Genomic DNA, 18,983 nt, shown 5'->3' with positions numbered 1-18,983 from the left:
AAGATGAGTGATACCCACCATCTCGGTAACATGTGGTCCAACCTCCTCATGGATATCCCCAGAGCCAGAAAGAGTGGAAGGAATGCTCCATCCTAGGCCCCAGGGGTGCCTGGCCTCCCACCGGCTCTGGGCCCCACGGCCCTGGGAGGGATGAGCATGTACCTCGGTGCATCACCCGGCGAGAGTGCATATGTTCCACGGCACTGCACAGCTGTGCAAAGTACTTCCAAACAGTCCTCTCTGGGATGAGCCGCTTCTGCTTCTTAAAGTACTACGGTGGGGAAGACAGACAGGCCTGGGTGACAGCCACCACATGGTCGTGCCCCTGTCCCGCCCCAGCAGTAACTGGCGCCCGGCATGGGGTGGGCTGTCAGGCTACTGAACAAATAGTGCACCAGGAACGTTTAGAACAAAGATTGCCACTTCCCATCTGCACTTTAGCCCAAACCACCCTCCATGGTCTCGTCTGCCGCCACCCAGTGTTGACCTCCCCATGGTGGGAGCAGGCCCAGCCACCAGTGGGCATCCTAGATGGCTTTGCTGAATGGATGCCTGGACTGCATCCTGAAGGCTGTTCTCAGTCACCCTTTCTTGGGCACTTTCTGGACACATGCCCGCCTCCTCCCACAGCCCGATGGGGAGCTCCTTGTAGGACTGAACTGGCGTGGAGCATCTCTGCCCCCAGCCCCAGCCCGGCCCAGAACCCAGGCACCCAATGCCTGGTGGTGAAGTCACAGTGGCCCCACCCCCAGGCACCAGAGAATCTCAGGGCACATGATGGTTAACAGGCAGCAGGAACCTCAAGGAAATGGGTTGACATTCTTCAAAGGGCTCCTCAGTTCCAACTGACATTAATCTACCTCATGGCTTGAAAAAACGTATATAATGCTTCAGAAAACAAAACCAAATCCCCCAAACCACCCAAGCTGCTCTGCGTGTGCTGTAAATAACCAAAGATCCCAGAACAGGTCTTGGTTCACGTTCCTCTGGGGAATCTCTCATGTGCCCGGACTAAGGGCAGTGAGGACCATGACTCGTGTGTACCAGGAACCCAAGGGCCAGGCTTCCAGCCTCAAAACCACCCTCTTTTCCAGAGTAGCCAGAGGTGAAGCTGTGGGCCCATGTGTCAGTACAGCCGCTTTGGTGCAGGGATGGACCCAGGAGCCACGCCTGGCCTAGGGAAGGGAGAGTGGAACACAGGACCTGGGGGAACATCTGCCAAGCACCTGCCTCCTGCGGCCACTGTGCAGGGGTGACTGCCCATCTCACGGATGAGGAAACCAAGGGCCACTTAGTAGCTGGCAAGGGGTAGGCAAAGCTCTGCCTCGGGCCTTCGGCCTACAAAAGCTGAGCTGTTAACCCTAATTAACTTCGAATGACACCAAGAGCCACCAAATGAGGGACTGAGCTCAGAGGTTCAGGAGCTTGCCCAAGGTCATCCAGCTGGAGCGCCAGAGCTGGTACTGGATCTAGGCACCTCCAACAATGGGACAGTCATAGCTGGAAGCCCCTGGCCTGGGAGTAAAGCCATCTATGAGGCTCTCCTGAGGCTCCACTGTGGGAGAGGGACCCCAGCGGCGAGCCGCTCAGGCTACAGCACAGACCACCAGCAAGGACTCCAGGCTTCCCAGGCTGCCCCAGGCTCCATGGTGGGCTGGGCTGCAGTGTTATTTACGCTGTGATGTTGGTTTATCCTCATTACAGCTTTTAAGCTCGGCTGTGGATGGTGATTTTCTAAATGTCACGTCCTATAAGCATCGTGTGACATTTAGCAGGAAGGCGCAGAGTCTCTGGTGGGTTTTGGGGTGGCAGCAACTCACGGCTTCACTGTCCATCATAAATAATGTTGGCACCGTGGCGGTGGTGGCACTACTCAGCCTGACGCTGCAGGCCCTTGGGACACAGGCTTTACTGGTCAGCAGCCTCCAGGCCAGCCCAGTGGGGCAACTATGGTGCAGCCCCAGCAAGGCCCCCAGTTCCCCTCAAAACCCAGAGGCAGCTGGAGAGTTGAAAAGCCCGGGGAGACTGAGCTTCTACCAAGTCCCAGGCACCCATGTAGTATGTATTATATATGGGGAAACTGAGGCACAGGGGCCTGCCCAAGGGAGTAAGGGCCAAGCAAGTGTGTCTGACTCCAGGCCCAGGGAGGGTCTCTCTCTTGCCCTGCCCTGCTCGCTTGCTGGAGGCAGCACCCATCCAGGCCCTGCAGGTGAAGGGCCTAGAGCTGCAGCAGAGGGAGGAGGAATGGGGAGAGTTGGGAAGGGGTAAGACCTTGGCAGAGGAGGCACCATGTCAGAAGATGGGGCCTGGAAGCCAGGAGGCTGCCCCAGAAACCCCAGGGGTGAGTGACCGACTTGAACCCTGGCTGGTGTGGGCCACGAGGCAGGAGTGCAGGGAGAAGGGGAGGGGAGCTGGGAGGGGGCCCCACACCCTGGCCAGGGACAAGGAGCCGGACATGCACATGTCTCCCTCTTCTTCTTGACTCAGAAGGAGCCTGCACCTGGCCCTGTGGCTCCTACAGTCCCTAATGCAGCCCCAGGACAGAGGAAGGTTGAGCTTTGTGGGAGAGGGTCTCCCCTACCCTGACAGCTGAGCCCTGGCCCTGCTCTGTGGACTGAGAGGCTGCAAGGACCTGGGATCTGCAGGGGGCTTAGGGGGCAGGGCCCTTCCTCTGTCTCCCCTCTGCCTCCTGTCCACTGCCTCCGTCTTTATCCCCCACCCACCCTCTGCTGAGCATCTTGCCTTTCTTCTAGAACACAACACCGATCATTTCTACTCCTCATCCTGAGTCCTAGGAAGCTCCTTGCTGACCTTGGAGCAAGGTCTCTAATCTGGGGGCTGGACAGTGAGGCCCTGGGTGACCTGACAACCCTGCCTCCCCCTTGCCCAGGGCTTTGTGGACTCAACTGTTCATCCCACTGGGCTCCTGCACAAGCTAGTCTGCACCAGATTGCTGCTCTCAGCAGGTCAGCTCAGGTGTCACCTCCTCCAGGAAGCCTTCCTTGGCTCCCACAGGCCCTGACCTTGGCCAGCTCTGTTGGCTGTCCGTTTACGGGTCTGCCCTCCTGTTAGAAGGTGAGCTCCCTGCAGGCAGCACCCTCGCCTAGATCTCAGCATAGGGGCTGGCACACAGCGGGTGCTAGATGTGTGCATGCCAGCAATAGAACAGCACATGAAGGAGAACAGTGGTGGGGGGCGGGAGGAGGAGCGAAGACATGACAGAGCACATCTGTTCCCACCAGGGATCTGTGTGGAGATTAACATCCCTGCAAACACATTAATATGTCAACGAAAATATAAAAGCAGGTGATAACAGCTCAAGTAATGCCACTTCCCAATGATGCCCCAATTCCTAGGAGCCAAATTTCAGAAGAGCGGGCGCTGAGCAATTGCTCTATCCCCAGCGCCTGATGGGAAAGATGGAGAATCCATGTCTGGCCCCGTTTGCAAGTGTTGCTGGGAGCAAGGTGGGGGCTCTGGCATAGCTGGCCTTGCTCAGAAGCAGACAGACTGGGCTAGAGGAGGGAGGCAGCAGGTGCCCACAACAGCCAGCATCCCGACTGGTCAAGCTGGCAGGGGAGTGGGCTCTTGAAGGAAGAACAGGGAGCAGGGCTGAGGGCTAGGGCTTGGGCTTCGGGGTCCCACACAGAGGCTGTGCAGCCTCGGGCAAGTGACTAAACCTCCCTGAGCTTTGCTGAGGATAGTGTGCATTTAGTGAGTGATACATGTGCTCAGCATGGTTGTGGCTCACAGTAGGTGCTCCATCAACAGAGCTGTGCTGGTTCCTGAGTTCAGACTCATGGTGGGCCTGGGCCAGGCCCCAGGAGGAGGGGCACTGGGGGTAGAGAGGTATGGGGGCTGCCACGGGAAGGCACAGCAAGAGCCAGACCTGGCAAGTCACTCAACCTCTCAGAGACACCCGGTCTTGTCCATCACATGGAAATGAAGCTGTCCCTCAAGTGCTGGAGGGGCCCCAGGGAGATCATTCCAGTGCTGATGGTTGGAGGGTCCCAGGCCAGGAAACCGAGTTGGGCCACAAGACATGGCTATGTCCCCTGCGTTACTGGGCATCCCTGGGTAAGTCTCTTAGCCTTTTTGGGCTCACTCTTCCCTTTTGAAAGTGGGATGCATAACACATTTTCCCAGGTTCTGTGAGCTGGGGTTCTGACCTAACACAAGGTTCTGTCCCCGTTTCTTCTGTGAGGCCGATGTGACAGCCTGTGGGCAGGCTGGGGCAGTGGGGACAGCCGGGGAGGGGGGGGGCTTTCTGTCCATGGCTGGCCCTCTCCCAGAAAATGGGGATGGAGCTCGAGGGGGCACTTGCCAGGCCATGGCTGAGGCCTGTGTGGCACTGTGGAAGGAGGCTGAGTGATGCTGGTGGGCAGCTTCCATCAGAGGCCACAATAGCAAAGAGACCAGGCCAAGGGGCCGCCTGATTCAGGGCTCCGTGTATCTGTGCAGCCCCCAGAACCAGCCTGCCTATCAGGCACACTCACCTTGATCATCTGTGAGAGGTCACCCGCATCAGCCAGCTCCAGTACGATGTTCAACTCATTGTCCTCAATAAACGAGTCCAAATACTTGATAATGTTGGGATGGTTCAATTGCTGTCCAAAGAGAGACAAAAAGGGAAGCAGAACCAGTGAGGGAGGTTCAGCCCCAAGCCTGCCCCGTGCTGGCTTTCAACTGGCCCCTGTTAGCAGAGCTCTGGCTTTGCTACAGAGGGCAGGGTCACTTGGGAGTCAGGCAGGTCTGGGCCCCACTCAGAAAGCCCTTCTGCATCTCTGAGTCTCAGTGTCCTCATCTGTATAATGGGCATAAAATGTTGAAGAGCAGTAGTGAGGATCAGATGGGCTGCGACTGAAAAGTCTAACCTGGTGAGTGCCCTGAGCTGAGACTCCATGGACACCCCTGGGCAGGATCCCAGTCCTCCTCCTCCTCCTCACCACAGAGGCCCTCAAGCATAGGGTCGGGCCCCCACCGCTCTATCGCTGTGCTCAGGAAGAATGCAGCTAGTGCTCCTAAAAACACCCATCTCCCTTCTTCCTCCCCACCCTCAATTTGACACATCCTTGTGAAATCTGGGGGAAAAACTCCAACCGTTCCTGGCACAAGAGCACCCCGAGTGCTCTGCTCTGTGCCAAAGCTCTGCCTCTGGCTCGACCACCGTGGGTGTGTGTTTGCCTGATGGGGCAGCACCCTACCAGCTGGAAGTCAGCCCCCACCTGGCTAAGGGGGACAGACCCTGGCAATTGTTTCTGACTCAAACAGACTCTTTCCACCAAAATGATTCCAGGGTCTGGGAAAGCAGAGGGGACCCAAGTACTCTGCCAGAGTTTGGTTGGCCAAGTCTGCGGGCACCCGTCAGCTGATATGCAGAGGCTGCTTGAACACACATATTCTAGAAGGCCTGGGAGTTGCTGTGACAGGGACATGTGTTGATGCTGTGTGCCGACCTATGCCAGTCTTTGGATTCTGAAATGAGGGGGGACGTTGGCAGAGATCACATGGCTACACCAACCCCTATTTATTCTTTTATCAAGCCAGCTGTGGGTGGTGGACACCCCTCAATCAAAGCCCTAGGAGCCACAGATGGTCTCTGTCATTGGCTAAGTGTTTCCTTCCCTTGGCTCCACTCTACCTGCCAAAGTTCTCAGGCCCCTGCTCTGGCCAAGCCCTGGCCCTGGTGTGGGTGGACCCACTACTGCCTACCCCTCAGCCAGTGCCAGCCCATCATGAAGGGCTGTCCTGCTGGGCTGCCCAGCAAACATTATAATTATAGTCTTAGCTTCTACATTTAGGCCTATGATTCACTTCAAATGAATGAATAGGGGCCAAGGCTCACTCTTGACCATTTGTCAGTCCAGTTTCCCCAGCACCTGGGATTGAAAATCTTTCCTCTACTGAATTGTTTTGGTGTCCTTGTCAAAAATCACGTTACCCAGGTTTTGTTTTGAGGTCTTCCTGGAGCTAACACTGCCCATCACATCAGCTGACCTCAGCACACATCACATCTCAGATAAAAAAGTTTATCCCAAATTTTATCCAAATTTATTCCAGATAAATTTTTCATTTACATCAAAATATCAAAATGAATGGAATGCCAGCACTTCATAAAATTGAAAATGCTTTCCAACCTTAAATGCATGTTATGAAGTGCCAGCGTTGTTGTCGTTGTTACGAACGAGTCACTCTCCCCCCACTCACTCCCTCCCAGACCTTATCTCATGACTTCTCTGGGAAACCTTACACCCGCCTCAGGCAGGGCTCCCAGAGACCCACCAGGGTCATTAGCAGGCTGGGCATCACAGTTTTGCAAATGACTTGGGAAAACTGGAAGGGGTTTTAGGTGGGAATTAAAGTTTGAGTCAAGCAGGCTATTCCCTCCAGGTGCGGGTTCCTGGGGAGAAAAGGGGGAGGCCTCTCTCCCTGCTCCTAGGGCAACTCTGAGGAGAGGACATGATGTAAAGCCTCCCTTGAATACATGGTCAGGGTACAATGGCACAGATGGAGCCAAAAGGGACACCAGAGGTCAGCTGGGGGAAATCCTGAGGCCTGGAGAGGGAGGGAGCTGACTCTAGGACCAAGCTAAGCCCAGAGCCTGCTCCAGTACCCATGGGTTGCTGTCCACCCAGAGTCCCCTTCCCAGCCAGGTGATCCCAGGTGTATCTTTTTTTTTTTAAGATTTATTGATTTATTTGAGAGAGAGAGAGAGAGCATGCACACATGTGAGACCTTGTGCACACATGCATACACAATTAGAAGGGGGAGAGGGAGAGAGAATCTCAAGCAGACTCCTCATTGAGCACAGAGCCCAACTCGGGACTCGATCTCAGGATGCTGAGATCAGAATCTGAGCGGAAACCCAACTGACTGAGTCACCCAGGTGCCCCTCAGGTGCATCTTAAAGTGGACATGCTCGGGCTAAAATATATCAAGTACTCCAAAGATGTGAGTGGTTGGGTTCCGTGCTTTGTGAGTGGGAGAGGGGTGGCTGCTTTGGCTTCATGGGGTTCACGTAAGTCACACCTCAGGACCCATCTCCAGGGCAGCTCCTCCTAGCAGCCTCAGCCACCCTCTCTCTCTCCTGTGTCCTCACAATCCACACCCATCTCTCCCACAGCCTGGAGCTCCACGGGGTGGGGCTGTCCCTGAGGCCCCGGTCCAGGCCTGGCAATGGTGGTGGCTGCTGAGGGACAGACAATGGCCAGAGGGAAGGCAGGCAGAGGTCACAGGAATGGGCTTAGGTTCCCTCTTCGAATCTCTGCCGTCAGGGGCTCTGTCCCACCTGCAGCCCCTCTGGGGCCTGATACAACAATCTGTCTAGGATCTGTCTTCCCTGCTGGCTACTTCCTTGCGCCCAGCACTCAGCAGTGCTCACAATTGTGCTGTGTGAATGTAGAATCCATGCCTGTGTTCTGACAGGACCCAACTTCCTGCCCCATATCTGGTGGCCTCTGCACTGGGAGATTTGGGGTTCGAGTCCTGTTGTGAATGATGTGAGCGATGTCACCTAGTGGCCCCTGAGAATGGTGTTTCCCTTTGTTTTGCAGGAATCACCTCCTGCCCTCCCATGTCCTGTTGACTTCCCCTGGGCAGGCTGGGGAGTGGGAAAGGGCTGGCGCTAGGCAGCAGGCGTTACAACCATGATGACAAGGGCTGCATGTGACCAAGCACTTAGCACATGCCAGATGCTACACTGAGCCCTTCCAGCCCAACTTCTAATTCCCTCAACACTTGCAGACAGTACTGATATCACTACCCCCTTTTCTGGACAAGGAAATTAAGGCCCTGCATGCTCAAGAGCTTGCCCACAGCCATGTGGCTGGTGAGTGAGGGGTGTGCCCACCTCCCAAGCCATGGTCAACAGCTCTTGGCCACACTGCAGCCCGAGGAAGGGACAGAGACCCCACCCCAGCAGGTGCTGGTCCCACCAAGCCTGGCCTACCTCACTGGAGCCCAGTGACCCAGAGCAAGTTGGCTTGGTGCCCTACTCATTGCAAGGGCATAGGTATGTTCTTGGCCACAAGAGGAGAGAGACAGCAGGTGACTGGGACAGTCAGTCCCCAGCTCAGGGCTGGGTAATCAGTCAGAGTCCTGAGATTACACCTGGATCCCAAAGTTGACCATCATGTACAAATTTTAAAACGTTACTTGAAGGGAATTTTTTGAACTACGATATGGGGTTGACACCTCCCTACAAGCCTCCCTGACCAAATTGCCAGGGTCCCCTCCCAGCAAGTGCTCACAAATCACATTGGACCACATCTCCCTGCTTTTGGCCACATTCAAGTCCCACCTCCTGAGTGTGGCATCCGAGGCCACCACCCCCTGGCCTCCCTAATTCCACACTGTCAGGATCCTGCAGCAGGCTCATGTCAGCCTTCCGGGTTCTGGGACAGGACCCTGGCCTCTGCAAGGCTTCTCCTGCACTCCCTGGGCCCTGGGTTGGCCAGTATCACTCCGACAGTCACCATGGGCTGCTTGGCCTGCTCCCCACTGCCTGGGAGTTGCTGAGGGTGGGGACTGGGCCTGAGAGCTGAGGGCAGACCCAGCAGTGCAAACCGCTTATCTGGAATCTCGCAGTATGATTTCCGTGTCATTGCCACCAACAGCCCCACTGTACCGGAAGCTGCCGAGCTAGCCCTCTGTCTCATGGAAAGGGTGAACACAAGTGAGCACCTCCTGGGTGCTCTACTGTGCTGAACCCTCTTCAGATACCATTTTATTTAATCTTCTCCAACTGCCCACATCCCATGAGGCAGGTACTCTCACCACTGAGCAGATGGGCAAACTGAGGCTTCAGGAGGCTAAGTGCTTAAGGTCACACAGCTTATAATAAAGATTAGGATTTGAACTCTGGCTCCTGGGCCTCTAAAGCCTGTACCATTCCTCCTCCTCCATCACCTCTGACACCCCAGGTATGTCCTAAGCCTGGGGATAGGGAGTAATCTCCAGGAGAGAGCAGCCCTAGGCTGGGGCCAAGTCTAGTCTAGAAAGTTCTGTCGTCTCTGACTCTGGGGAGACCAATGAGGAAGCCAGCAGGGAGGGAAAAGGAAACACCTCAAGATGCCACCATCCCCGACCCCAGATGTGCCGGGCACATCTGTCCTTTGTACAAGCCATCTCCAGTTACACATACTGCCTCCTCTTTTGGGAGATCTGGGAAGAGCCCAACAGGATGACAGTTAGCTCACCTGCACCTGGTCCCTCTAGCACCAGGAATCCTACGCCCCACACCTGGCTATGGGCCCTCTCCAGCAACCCAGGCTGGCCCTGCTGAGACAGCCCAGTTGGGAGCATCTCCCGTGTGGCAGTGATTTGGTGCCAGGCACTGCCATCCATAAGCAGAATCAATGCGGGGCAAGGACAGACAGTCTGGGGGTGCCATGAGGGCTGGGAAGAGGTGGGGTGGGGTCCATGCCCACCCAACCAGGAGAAAAGAAAATGAGCCATCACCTTCAAAAGGCTGTTGTTTCCGAACCTAACAGGCTATGGGTCGTGATGGCCTTTATGTGGTCCTGTCTGGGGACCAGGCTGCCTCGAGGAAGTGAGGGGCTCCTGCTCAGCCCAGGGTGCTCACCTTCAGGAGGCCGATCTCCTTGACGCAGTCTTGCCTGGCTTTGGCGTCCATCATCTCAAATATCTTGGATGAGAGGAAAAAGAGAAAGGGTGGTTAAAACCTAGCTCCCAGAGCCCCCACTGGGAGCCACAAGGATGGGAACGTCCATCCTGGCCCTCCCACCTCCTCGCCGAGGGACCTCCAAAACGCAACAGGTGCTCATCAATGCCAGTTGCTGTGCCGATCACTCTGCACTGAAATCTCACAGCAGCTCCCATGAGGCAGGAGTTGCTGGTGCCAACTTACAGAGGAAGACCCAGAAGTCTAGTGACTCGCTGAGGTCACCCACTGGTAAGTAGCAGGACAGGAAACATGTTCTGGGGCCTCAGTCTTCACCTCTGGAAACGGGGCCAACAGCCTGGCCTGACCTCACAGGTGGTGACATGGACTGAATGAGAAGTTGCAAGCACAGCACCTGGTGCTGTGCCCTCTGGCACCCTGGCCCATTCAGTGCCTGTTCAGAGCCCCTCCTGACTCACGGCAACAAACAGAAGGTCTCCACCACAAAAACCTGCATGGCACAGGATAAGGAGAGCCACGTGAGCCCCTTCCTGGAAGACAAATGGGCCTTTCTTTAGCAGAGGGGTCCGTCTCTCCTCTGGCGAGCTGGAGCTGCCCATACAGTTTGCAGACGCCCAAAGAAACCATCATACCAGTTCACTGCCTGGCTCGTACCTGTGGGTACGGGCTTCTCTCTCCTGGGCTTCCTCTGCCCAGGCTGTTCATCTCCTTCTTAAAGGACAAATAAGCAAACAGAGGTCTTGGGAAGCTCTGCTGGAGGATTTAAAGCCACTTCCTGCGGCAAAGCACTGTTCAAACGGGCCTAGTGGCTCTCATGGAAATGCTTTCTAGCTGGACTCTGAGGCTGACAATCCGCCTGCTTGAGCCCCTCCCTCTGTTTAGGAGGAACACAGAGACCAGAAAAAGCTCTCATCAAGCTCAGAGGCAACCAGCAAGTGCAGGACCCAGGGTGAGTCAGTGCGGGTCTGAGCCTGAGCTCCTCCTCAGCTCGCTCCTGGGGCAGGTGAGATAAATACTCACACCCCTGCAACTTTCCTGATCTGAAAAGTGGGGTGACTACCCTGACCCACAGGACCATGCTCAAGGCACGACCTGGTATACAGTGGTCTTCAATGTATGCTCCTTTTCCTTTATGGCTCACAATGAACGCTCATCATCAGAAGCCCACCTAATCCTTCCCACAGCCCAGTGAGCTGGGTCCTGACTTCAGAGGAAGGGGAAAAGAAGGAAGGGGAAAGAACTGGCCCAGGGCCACAATGTTTCGACACAGAAGCCAGCTCCTGTGATGTGGCTTTGACCTCATGGGGGAGTTAGCTCACCTGCACCTTCTTTAGAGCCACGGTCTTCCTATCCAGCAGGCAGGTGGCCTTGTACACCTCGCTGAACTGTCCTCGGCCTATCTTCTTCTCTATCTGGAAGTCGGCCAGCGAGCAGCGAAAAGACAAGGTGTTTGGGTGTCTCTGGAGGAGAGGGACAGGGGGCATTAGTGGCCAACCAGGCTGCAATGAGGGACCAAGACCTAAGCAGCCAGGGCCCCTTCCAAAACCCAACAACCCCAGCAGCGCTGCTCCAAGGTGAAGGAGGTTACCGTGACTGCCAACCTCACGGGCATCACTATCAGAGGCTCCTTCACCCCCTGGGTGCTGCCCATACCACAACAACCCCACTCTGCACATAAGAAGTCAGGGCTGCTGGTTTCTACCATGGCGCTTACCACCACCTTTCATTACCTGATTGTCCATTAGTTTGCTTGTTTCTACCTCCTGCTCCCATTAAAGTGGCTCCCTGGGACCTTGCCCACCTTGCTCACTCCTGAATCCCTGTGCCCACACTGGAGCCAGCAAGCAAAGCAGATGCAATTAAGGTGTGAAGGACGTGACCCACACAGCAAGGGAGGCCCTGCTGGGTCTCACCAGCTCCACGGCCCCCCACATGGAGGCCCCAACCCTCACCCTGCAAGTCATTGTCAGATGTGGCAACTTCCCCTCCTGGGGTGGCCATTTCCATCTCAGAGATGAGAGAACTGAGCTTAAATCTGCAGCCTTACCATGCTGACCCCACTGTTTAGGCAAACAGATCCCTTTATAGTGACATGAGGAATCCAGACACTTCATGATGACTCTCCAGGGGTCAGCACTGAAACCCACCACCGAACAGTAAAACCTACCTGTGGATGAGGCTGCCAGGTGAGGCAGCAGTGGCCAGGTACCCCCTCAGCATCCCTACAACATACGTGCAAAGTGCTTGGGTGGGGGGAAGGTGAAGAGGGGGTGCCAAGGAAGGTGGGGTGCCAAGGAAGGTGGGGTGGGGGAGGATTCCATGGCTCTGGTCTGCCCCACAGTAGCCTGGCAAAACAGGCCCTCCTCCTGCTACAGGCCCCACTGGCCACTCTAGGGGACCCTCCCTGGCCAGGTGGTAGTGCAACAACAGGGTCTCATATGTGGAAGAGGTACAGAAACATTTGCAGAGTTCATTTTGGGAAGTAGGGGGTGGGGCAAGAAAACACTGAGAGCCCCACTGAAACAGGAAGGAATAAGTCTGAATTTTCTGATGTGAAAATGCCTCTTCCAGACTTGGTCCAGAAGCACCCATGAGGGTGGAAGATCAGGTATTTTACTGGGCTGTGTTCTGGAACTCTCCTTCACTGGAATACCAACCTTTAGACAAATAAGCCCTGGCGGGAGCCTGGGTCACTACCATCCTATGCAGGACATCTGTTCTCAATCAACTTTGATTTTTTTCCTTCTGTTTCTTTACTACACGAATGGGTTCAATTTAAAGTGTGAAACAGGCAGAGATAAGGAAAAACGCACGCCATCACAGTAAGGCCAGTAATGTTAAAAAATACCTGGTAGGGGGCAGCCCGGGTGGCTCAGCGGTTTAGCACCACCTTCAGCCCAGGGCGTGATCCTGGAGACCCGGAATTGAGTCCCACGAGAGGCTCCCTGTGTGGAGCCTGCTTCTCCCTCTGCCTGTGTCTCTGCCTCTCCTCTCTGTGTATTCTCATGAATAAATAAACAAAATCTTAAAAAAAAAAATACCTAGTAGGGTAACTCTAAGTCCCCACTTGACAACCACTGAGGAAGCCTTTAAGATGCCATGTGACTGGCCTGCCCACACTCCTCACACCTTTGCGATCCTGCTGCTCTGCTACTTTCTTCTGGTCACTCTGCCCTTCCACACTGACCATCCTCTTTTGCTCTCACTGGCCATTCTGCCCGGAATGTCCCCTGGAAGCCTCACCATTTATGTCCCTTTTACATACATGCTCCCAGCTCTTCTTCCTTCTTCGTTTCTGGCTCCCAGCATTCCTAATACTGTATTTTACTCAGTTACCTTGTCTGACTCCCAACCACTAGCAGGGATGCCTCGTAAAATGGTGCCTGGCATGTTGTAGGCACTCAATAAACATTTGTTGAATGAACAAATCTTCACGTATACGGAGATGGTGTACTTTTTAAAAGCCCAGAATTGTGCAAACCTATTACTCTGAGACTTGCTTTTTTAAGGATGGATCTTTTCAACTGAAGGGGATTTAAATAACCACAGACTCTAACTCCACAGTAAGCTTGTTTCCAATCTGTTGTCACTATAAATAATGTTGCGATAAGCACCCTTATATATATTTCCTCATGCATATTTCCTGGGTCCCTGGCTGGTGATCTTGGGCAGTTACCCAAGCCACTCTGCCTCAGTTTCCTGTCTGCAAAGTAGGGGTGTAGAAGCATACCTGTCTCATAGGGCTGCTGTAAGGATCACGTGAGATTGCTGAATTTCTCCCCACCCCCCACACAGTAGGTGCTCAGTGGTCCTTATGAGTGACAAGCAGGGTGGAGCAGGAGAGGGGACCCCGAAGCAGCTCCTCCTCACCCCCACTCTCAGCCTTTTTGAACCTGCCCAGACCCAGCTCTGTGCCAAGGAAACCCTCCTGCTAGAAGTGAGTGATGGAAGTCTGAGCCTCGCAGCCTGTTCCCTCAGCAAGGTAGCAGTTGGGCCAACCTTGACTCTCAAGTCTTGAGGCATAATTACCTCCCCTGGTGAGGGATTTGAAGACTCTCCCTACTGGGAGCTGAGCTGGAGGGAGGGCTGATGGAAGAGAAAGACTGTCATCTTATCCACCCTGTGCCAGTGTCTGCCAAGTGAGTTCTTTAATAACAGCAATTAACCTACCTATTTACTACGCACCCATGTAAGAAGAGTGGGTTTTTATTGAGCACTTACTGTGTACCAGGCACCATGCAGAACACTTCCTTCCCATGACCCTGTGAGTTGACAACATCATTATCCCCATTTCAGGAAACAGGCTGTGGGGGATGGAGGCAGTGACCAGCTCCAGACCTCACAATGAGTAATGGGAGAGATCTGATCCAGGGCCTGGGGACTCTGGAGTCTCCGCCCCTTGAGCTCTACCATGGGGCCTCACAACTCCCAGATTCTTCCTCTGCTTTTCCTTTGAGACCCAATGGCTAGCCAGGTCTATGCTTCCTGCTTCAGCTGGCTTCTTTCTTCCAGTCACCTGAGCCCCTGCCCCCCAAACATGGGCCTCTCCAAAAGTGCGCTCCTGTCTTAGTCCTTTCCGTATCCCCTGAGCTGAGGCTCTGACTTGCCCAGAACAAGAGCACGGGGCATGTTTGTCAAATGACACAAAGGAACATGCTCTAAGCAGCCTGGTGCACTGTGGGACTTTGTGACACAGCCACTGTCACTTCTGAGTGCAGCCAAAGCCACATTCCCTCAGAAAAAGGCAACTTTCTCACACCTGGAGGGATCACACATGCCCATGAGGCTAACGGCACACCATGGTGTGTTATGCACCTACCATGCAGCAGTTACTCTGCTGGCTGCTTCCACAGATTTGGGAACTACACTCACCTAACAACCCTGTAAAGCAGAATTTTTTAATCCCATGTCATAAAGAAGGGAACTGAGGCACAGTCACACAGCTGGTCATTGGGGAGCTGAGACCTGAACTCCCTGACGATCTATAGCCAGCTGTCCTGAGAGGTGACATGGGCAGGGCCCCCCCTCCGTGGGCCTCAGTTACACGTTTGGGGGACGTGATCTCCTAGGGTCTCCACTATGCAAACACAGGGCTTTCAACCAACACTAGTGGCTGGAGTCCCCAGCACTCTCTTGTCCACCCCGGAGATATGTTCCTAAAGGCCATGCTGCCCTAAGGAAGCTCCTGGAGGATGGGTGGGGGTGACATCCCAGCTGGCATCCCTAGACTCCACTTGCACATCTGCATATGCAATGACATGGATATTGTCACAACCCATTCAACCTAATTAGAAGAATGAGCTCCTTTGGAGGGGGCGGGGCAGGTTCCTCAAGCAGCAGCACCACGTGTGAAGGAGATACACCATCTGGGTCTGGGCAGGGTGGGGACACCACCACCCTCACAGGGGCTGGGATGGGGTCCTGTCCCCCAAGTGCCCTCTGTCCAGGTTGGGAGCACTGCAGAACACGGGGCACTGTGCCTGAGCCAGCAGAGCCCTGACTCTCACTTAACTCTGGGGCTGTGAATGGAAGGGGAAAAGGTGAAGGGAGCTCTTGCCCTATAAGGCCAGGCCTCTCTCCGCTGCCACCTCCAAGGAGGGCTTCCTCCCCTCCTGGGTCTGCCCTCAGCTAGCTCCACCGGTGCCCCTGCAGCTGAGTCCATTCACGACAGGGGGACCTTAGCAATATCAGCCCCAGGATTTCTCTGAGAATCCAGGAGATGATATTGGTGCCAAGGGTCCTGGGAGCTCTGAGCTGCTGGGCAAGCTTGAGGCCAGGGCGAGCTCCATGTTGGCTCCTGGGGAAAATCAGCATGAGCCTGGGGGCACAGGTTGGCGGAGGGGGGAACCACTACTCCAGTTCCCTCAGCTGAGACACTGATGCTGGGGTACAGAGGCCTGGGTTCAGATCCCAGATCTGGCACTTCCTGGCTGGGGCCATGGACAAGTATTCTGGGCCTCAGTTTCCTCATGTGTACAACTAAGGTAGTAACAATGCCTGCTTCCGAGGGCTGCTGGGAGGTGGTGGTAAGTTACTGAACAAAGCCTCATATTGGAAGAGCGCCAGACTCAGTATTGGAAGAGCTACCTAGGCTGTCGCCATCATTAAGGGTGTCTGCGGAGCACAGACCAGGGGCACAACTGCCTCCTAAGGGGCTGGGGACAAGCTGAGGCAGGGAGTCCACAGCTATTGCGACCACTGCCCACATAATCCTCACCCCACTGCAGGTCAACTTCAGCTCTGGGCTCTTTGGCTGTGGAAACTAAAATGAATTTTTAAATCTAGGAGTGAGGTCAATGATACCCGTGATGTCAGATGCACACTGGGGGTTTCAAGTATCCCATCTCACTTAGTCTTCATGGCCCCATTTTACAGATGAGGAAACGGAGGCTCTGAGGTCTTTAGCCATAATCACCTGACTGCAGTAGAGCAGTGACGCGGGCACGCCCCTGTAACCTTTGGACTTCATTGCCCCCTGCACATTCATTGTCCCCTGCACAGGTCATCCAGGACTGTGTGCCAAGGGACCATGCTAGACAACTGACTCATCTCGCCTTTCTGGGATTATGCTGATGGGAGCCCCTGAGTTCTCCACCAGAGGAGGAGCAGATGGGTGGAAGGCTGGGAGGAGGTGGCAGGGATGCTGATTGCACTCTGCTGCCAGCCCCAGCAGGCCAGAGGGAGGGGGTCCGCACTGCCCCAGGGGGAACACTATCTCAGAGAGGAACCTCTGGGAGCAACTCCCTGGACAACATGAGGCTCAGGGGAACCAGGAGCCAAGGAGAGGATCAAGGTCCCAGGTCATCTCTATCCCCAATCCCACGCCCCTCAAGAAATGTTGCCTGCCTTCTCAGGCCAAGGCCGGACTTGGGGTGGGGGTGGGGTGGTACTGGTGAACCACTCCAGAACACCCCCACCCCGGCAAGCTCGGAGAAACCCAGACTCTCTTCTCCAAGTCAGATCAAATTAGGCCACAAACACCTCCCACCCTGTGCTAATTTGAGTTTAAAATGTTTGAACCACAATAAGCTTCAGTCATCAACAGATCCTTTTTTTAAAAAACAGGAGCATAAAATTACATGTTAAAAGAATAAAAATGCATTCGCCCAATTAATTTTCTGAAATCTCATTAAAAAATTTAGCCTGACTAAGTCAGACTTCTGACCTGAATTTTAATCATCTTTACACTGAATGGGTCTTTTTTCCCTGATATTTGCAATGCATCATTAATTTTAAGGCAACTGTTTCTGTGATTTTAAAAAGCATACTTCATCAGAATGACATTTCCTGTAAACGAATTTCACCTTTAAAGCCATCTGACACTGTGCATAGGGAAGTTCTAATGGATTCAGAATATGTGTATATCGTGATGTATTTTAAATCTGTGTTACATGAAAGAAGGGCATGATTTACAGAGAGTCCATATTGTCAGGCTCTTGCCAAGGCCGACCCCACTCAGCTCTTCATGATCTGGCTAACTTCAATCCCAAAGCTCATCTTCCCTCTCAAAGACCTCACGACAACAAGCAGTGCTGTGGGGCCACAGGACATGGAGAGACATCTGGCTCTGCTCCTCAAGAGCAAAGCATACATGTTATTTATCTCAGTTCCCACCCCTGCAAAATAGAATTCTGAGTAAGACCTAGTTCCTAGCCGGTAGGAAGGTGGAAGTAAGTGCCAGGTATCACCGTGCCATGATTGTCCCAACCTGGAAGTCTACACACAGCTCCAAGAGCCAGGAACACATGGGAGTAGTGAGCAAGATGCCCAAACATGACAGTCACCTGATAACAAAACCTAGAATCATCTCAATGCAGTGGGTCTCTTAGGACAATTCCCACTGACTGAGCTCAGAGAAAGCTGAGCTTAAACATATGTAAGAGAATCTGGAACCAGTGCCAATGACTTACAAGCCAAGACTTGAAAGGCGAAAGCCGTAAAGAAAATGAGCCATCCCACTGGAAGTCTGGATACATCCTGGACTCTGTTCTCCCTCATCCCTTCAGTTACCAAGTCCAGTTGGTTTTCTCCCTGAAGTCTCTGGAATCTTCTCTCCCCATGTCCAGCTGTTTAAGACCACGGCATCATCTTACCTGGGAGACGGCAGTGGCCTCCTCATCTCGTCCTATTTTCACCTTAAGTGTGCCTTGAGCACCAGCAACCAGCAATCTTTCTAAAACCCAAGCTCCCTTGTCCACCTGAAACCCACTAATAGGCTCACCCTTCATTCACAATAGACTCCATTTCAGATGATACAGCCTTTCAGAAACACCAGCCATTCCCCCAACCAAACAGTGGTATTTTTAAAAAGATTTTATTTATTTATTCATGAGCAACACAGAGGCAGAGACACAGGCAGCGGGAGAGGCAGGCTCCCTGTGGGAAGCCTAATGTGGGACTCAATCCCAGGACCCCGGGATCACAACCTGAGCTGAAGGCAGACACTCAACCACCCACCAAGCACTGGTATTTAAACACTTGCCTAACCTCACTGGACCTGCACCTTCAGGCCTGTCTCCTTCCTCTTCTTCCTGGGACATTCTCCTCTCCTCGCCTGTCCCAGACTCCTGATGGTTACCTGTCATCTCTCTAGAGCTTTCCTTGTCCCACCCCACCCTCTGGGCTGCCTCAGCATCCGCCTGTCCCTCCGTGGGGCTTTCCACCTCTCACACTGTCTGTACCTAACTTCTGTGTGGGGCTCGTCGGCAGACCAAAGGCAGAAACGAGACAAGAACTTGCTGAACTTACAACACTTCAGCAAACACTTCTTGAATTTTAATAGCTGCTAATATTTGGTCATTAAATCTTACCTAACTACCAACATTGCTTTGAGAAGATTTTCATAAAGATTTTGGCCTGTGTGATTCAGATCCAGAGGCAGCCATCCCCAACCCCAGAAAAGTAAGGCACATTCCTCTTTCTCTGAATAGGGCCCAATATAACTGAACTTGGCACGCCCTGGCAGGTTTGCAAAGACTTTCCAGATGGAAGATACATTAACCAGGGCTTTCTCAGACAAGAGCACCTTTCTCCTTCTTGGAAATTCACGTGGTTTTTAGTGGATCAGCTATGTTTCACTCCTGATGAAAATGCTCTGCGGCAAATTGGTAAAATCATAAAGCATGAGGCATTAGAGCTCTTTCTCTCAACTGCATGCATGCATTCATTCATTCATTTAAAACCTCAATAATTCCACATGTGATTTCACTGGAATTAAATTAAAATACATGAGCAAATGTATTTTAATAAGCGGACAACTCTCACAGCTAGAAAGCTCCTTGAAATGACAAACTGCTAGCCTTGGGTGTAAAAAGTTAACAAAACCAGTCTGAGTGTTTGC

At 53.6% G+C, this 18,983-nt stretch overlaps 1 protein-coding gene across 4 annotated transcripts in view; it reads right to left on the bottom strand.

Annotated features, from left to right (window-relative positions):
• Window positions 1-18,983, bottom strand: part of NEK6 (NIMA related kinase 6) — an 83,617-nt gene that overhangs the window by 23,151 nt on the left and 41,483 nt on the right. For all 4 annotated transcript variants that reach the window (XM_041724300.1, XM_041724303.1, XM_041724302.1 and 1 more), the window contains 4 exons: window positions 10,963-11,103; window positions 9,584-9,646; window positions 4,497-4,607; window positions 163-271 (listed from right to left, as the gene is read on the bottom strand). In XM_041724300.1, coding sequence (XP_041580234.1) covers window positions 163-271; window positions 4,497-4,607; window positions 9,584-9,646; window positions 10,963-11,103 — 424 coding nt within the window. The remainder of the gene's footprint in view (window positions 1-162; window positions 272-4,496; window positions 4,608-9,583; window positions 9,647-10,962; window positions 11,104-18,983) is intronic.

Source organism: Vulpes lagopus, chromosome 12 (genome assembly GCF_018345385.1).
Source record: "Vulpes lagopus strain Blue_001 chromosome 12, ASM1834538v1, whole genome shotgun sequence".
Classification (NCBI taxonomy): domain Eukaryota; kingdom Metazoa; phylum Chordata; class Mammalia; order Carnivora; family Canidae; genus Vulpes; species Vulpes lagopus.
The sequence above is the reverse complement of the archived record's forward strand: the minus strand, read 5'-3'. Positions and strand labels throughout refer to the sequence as shown.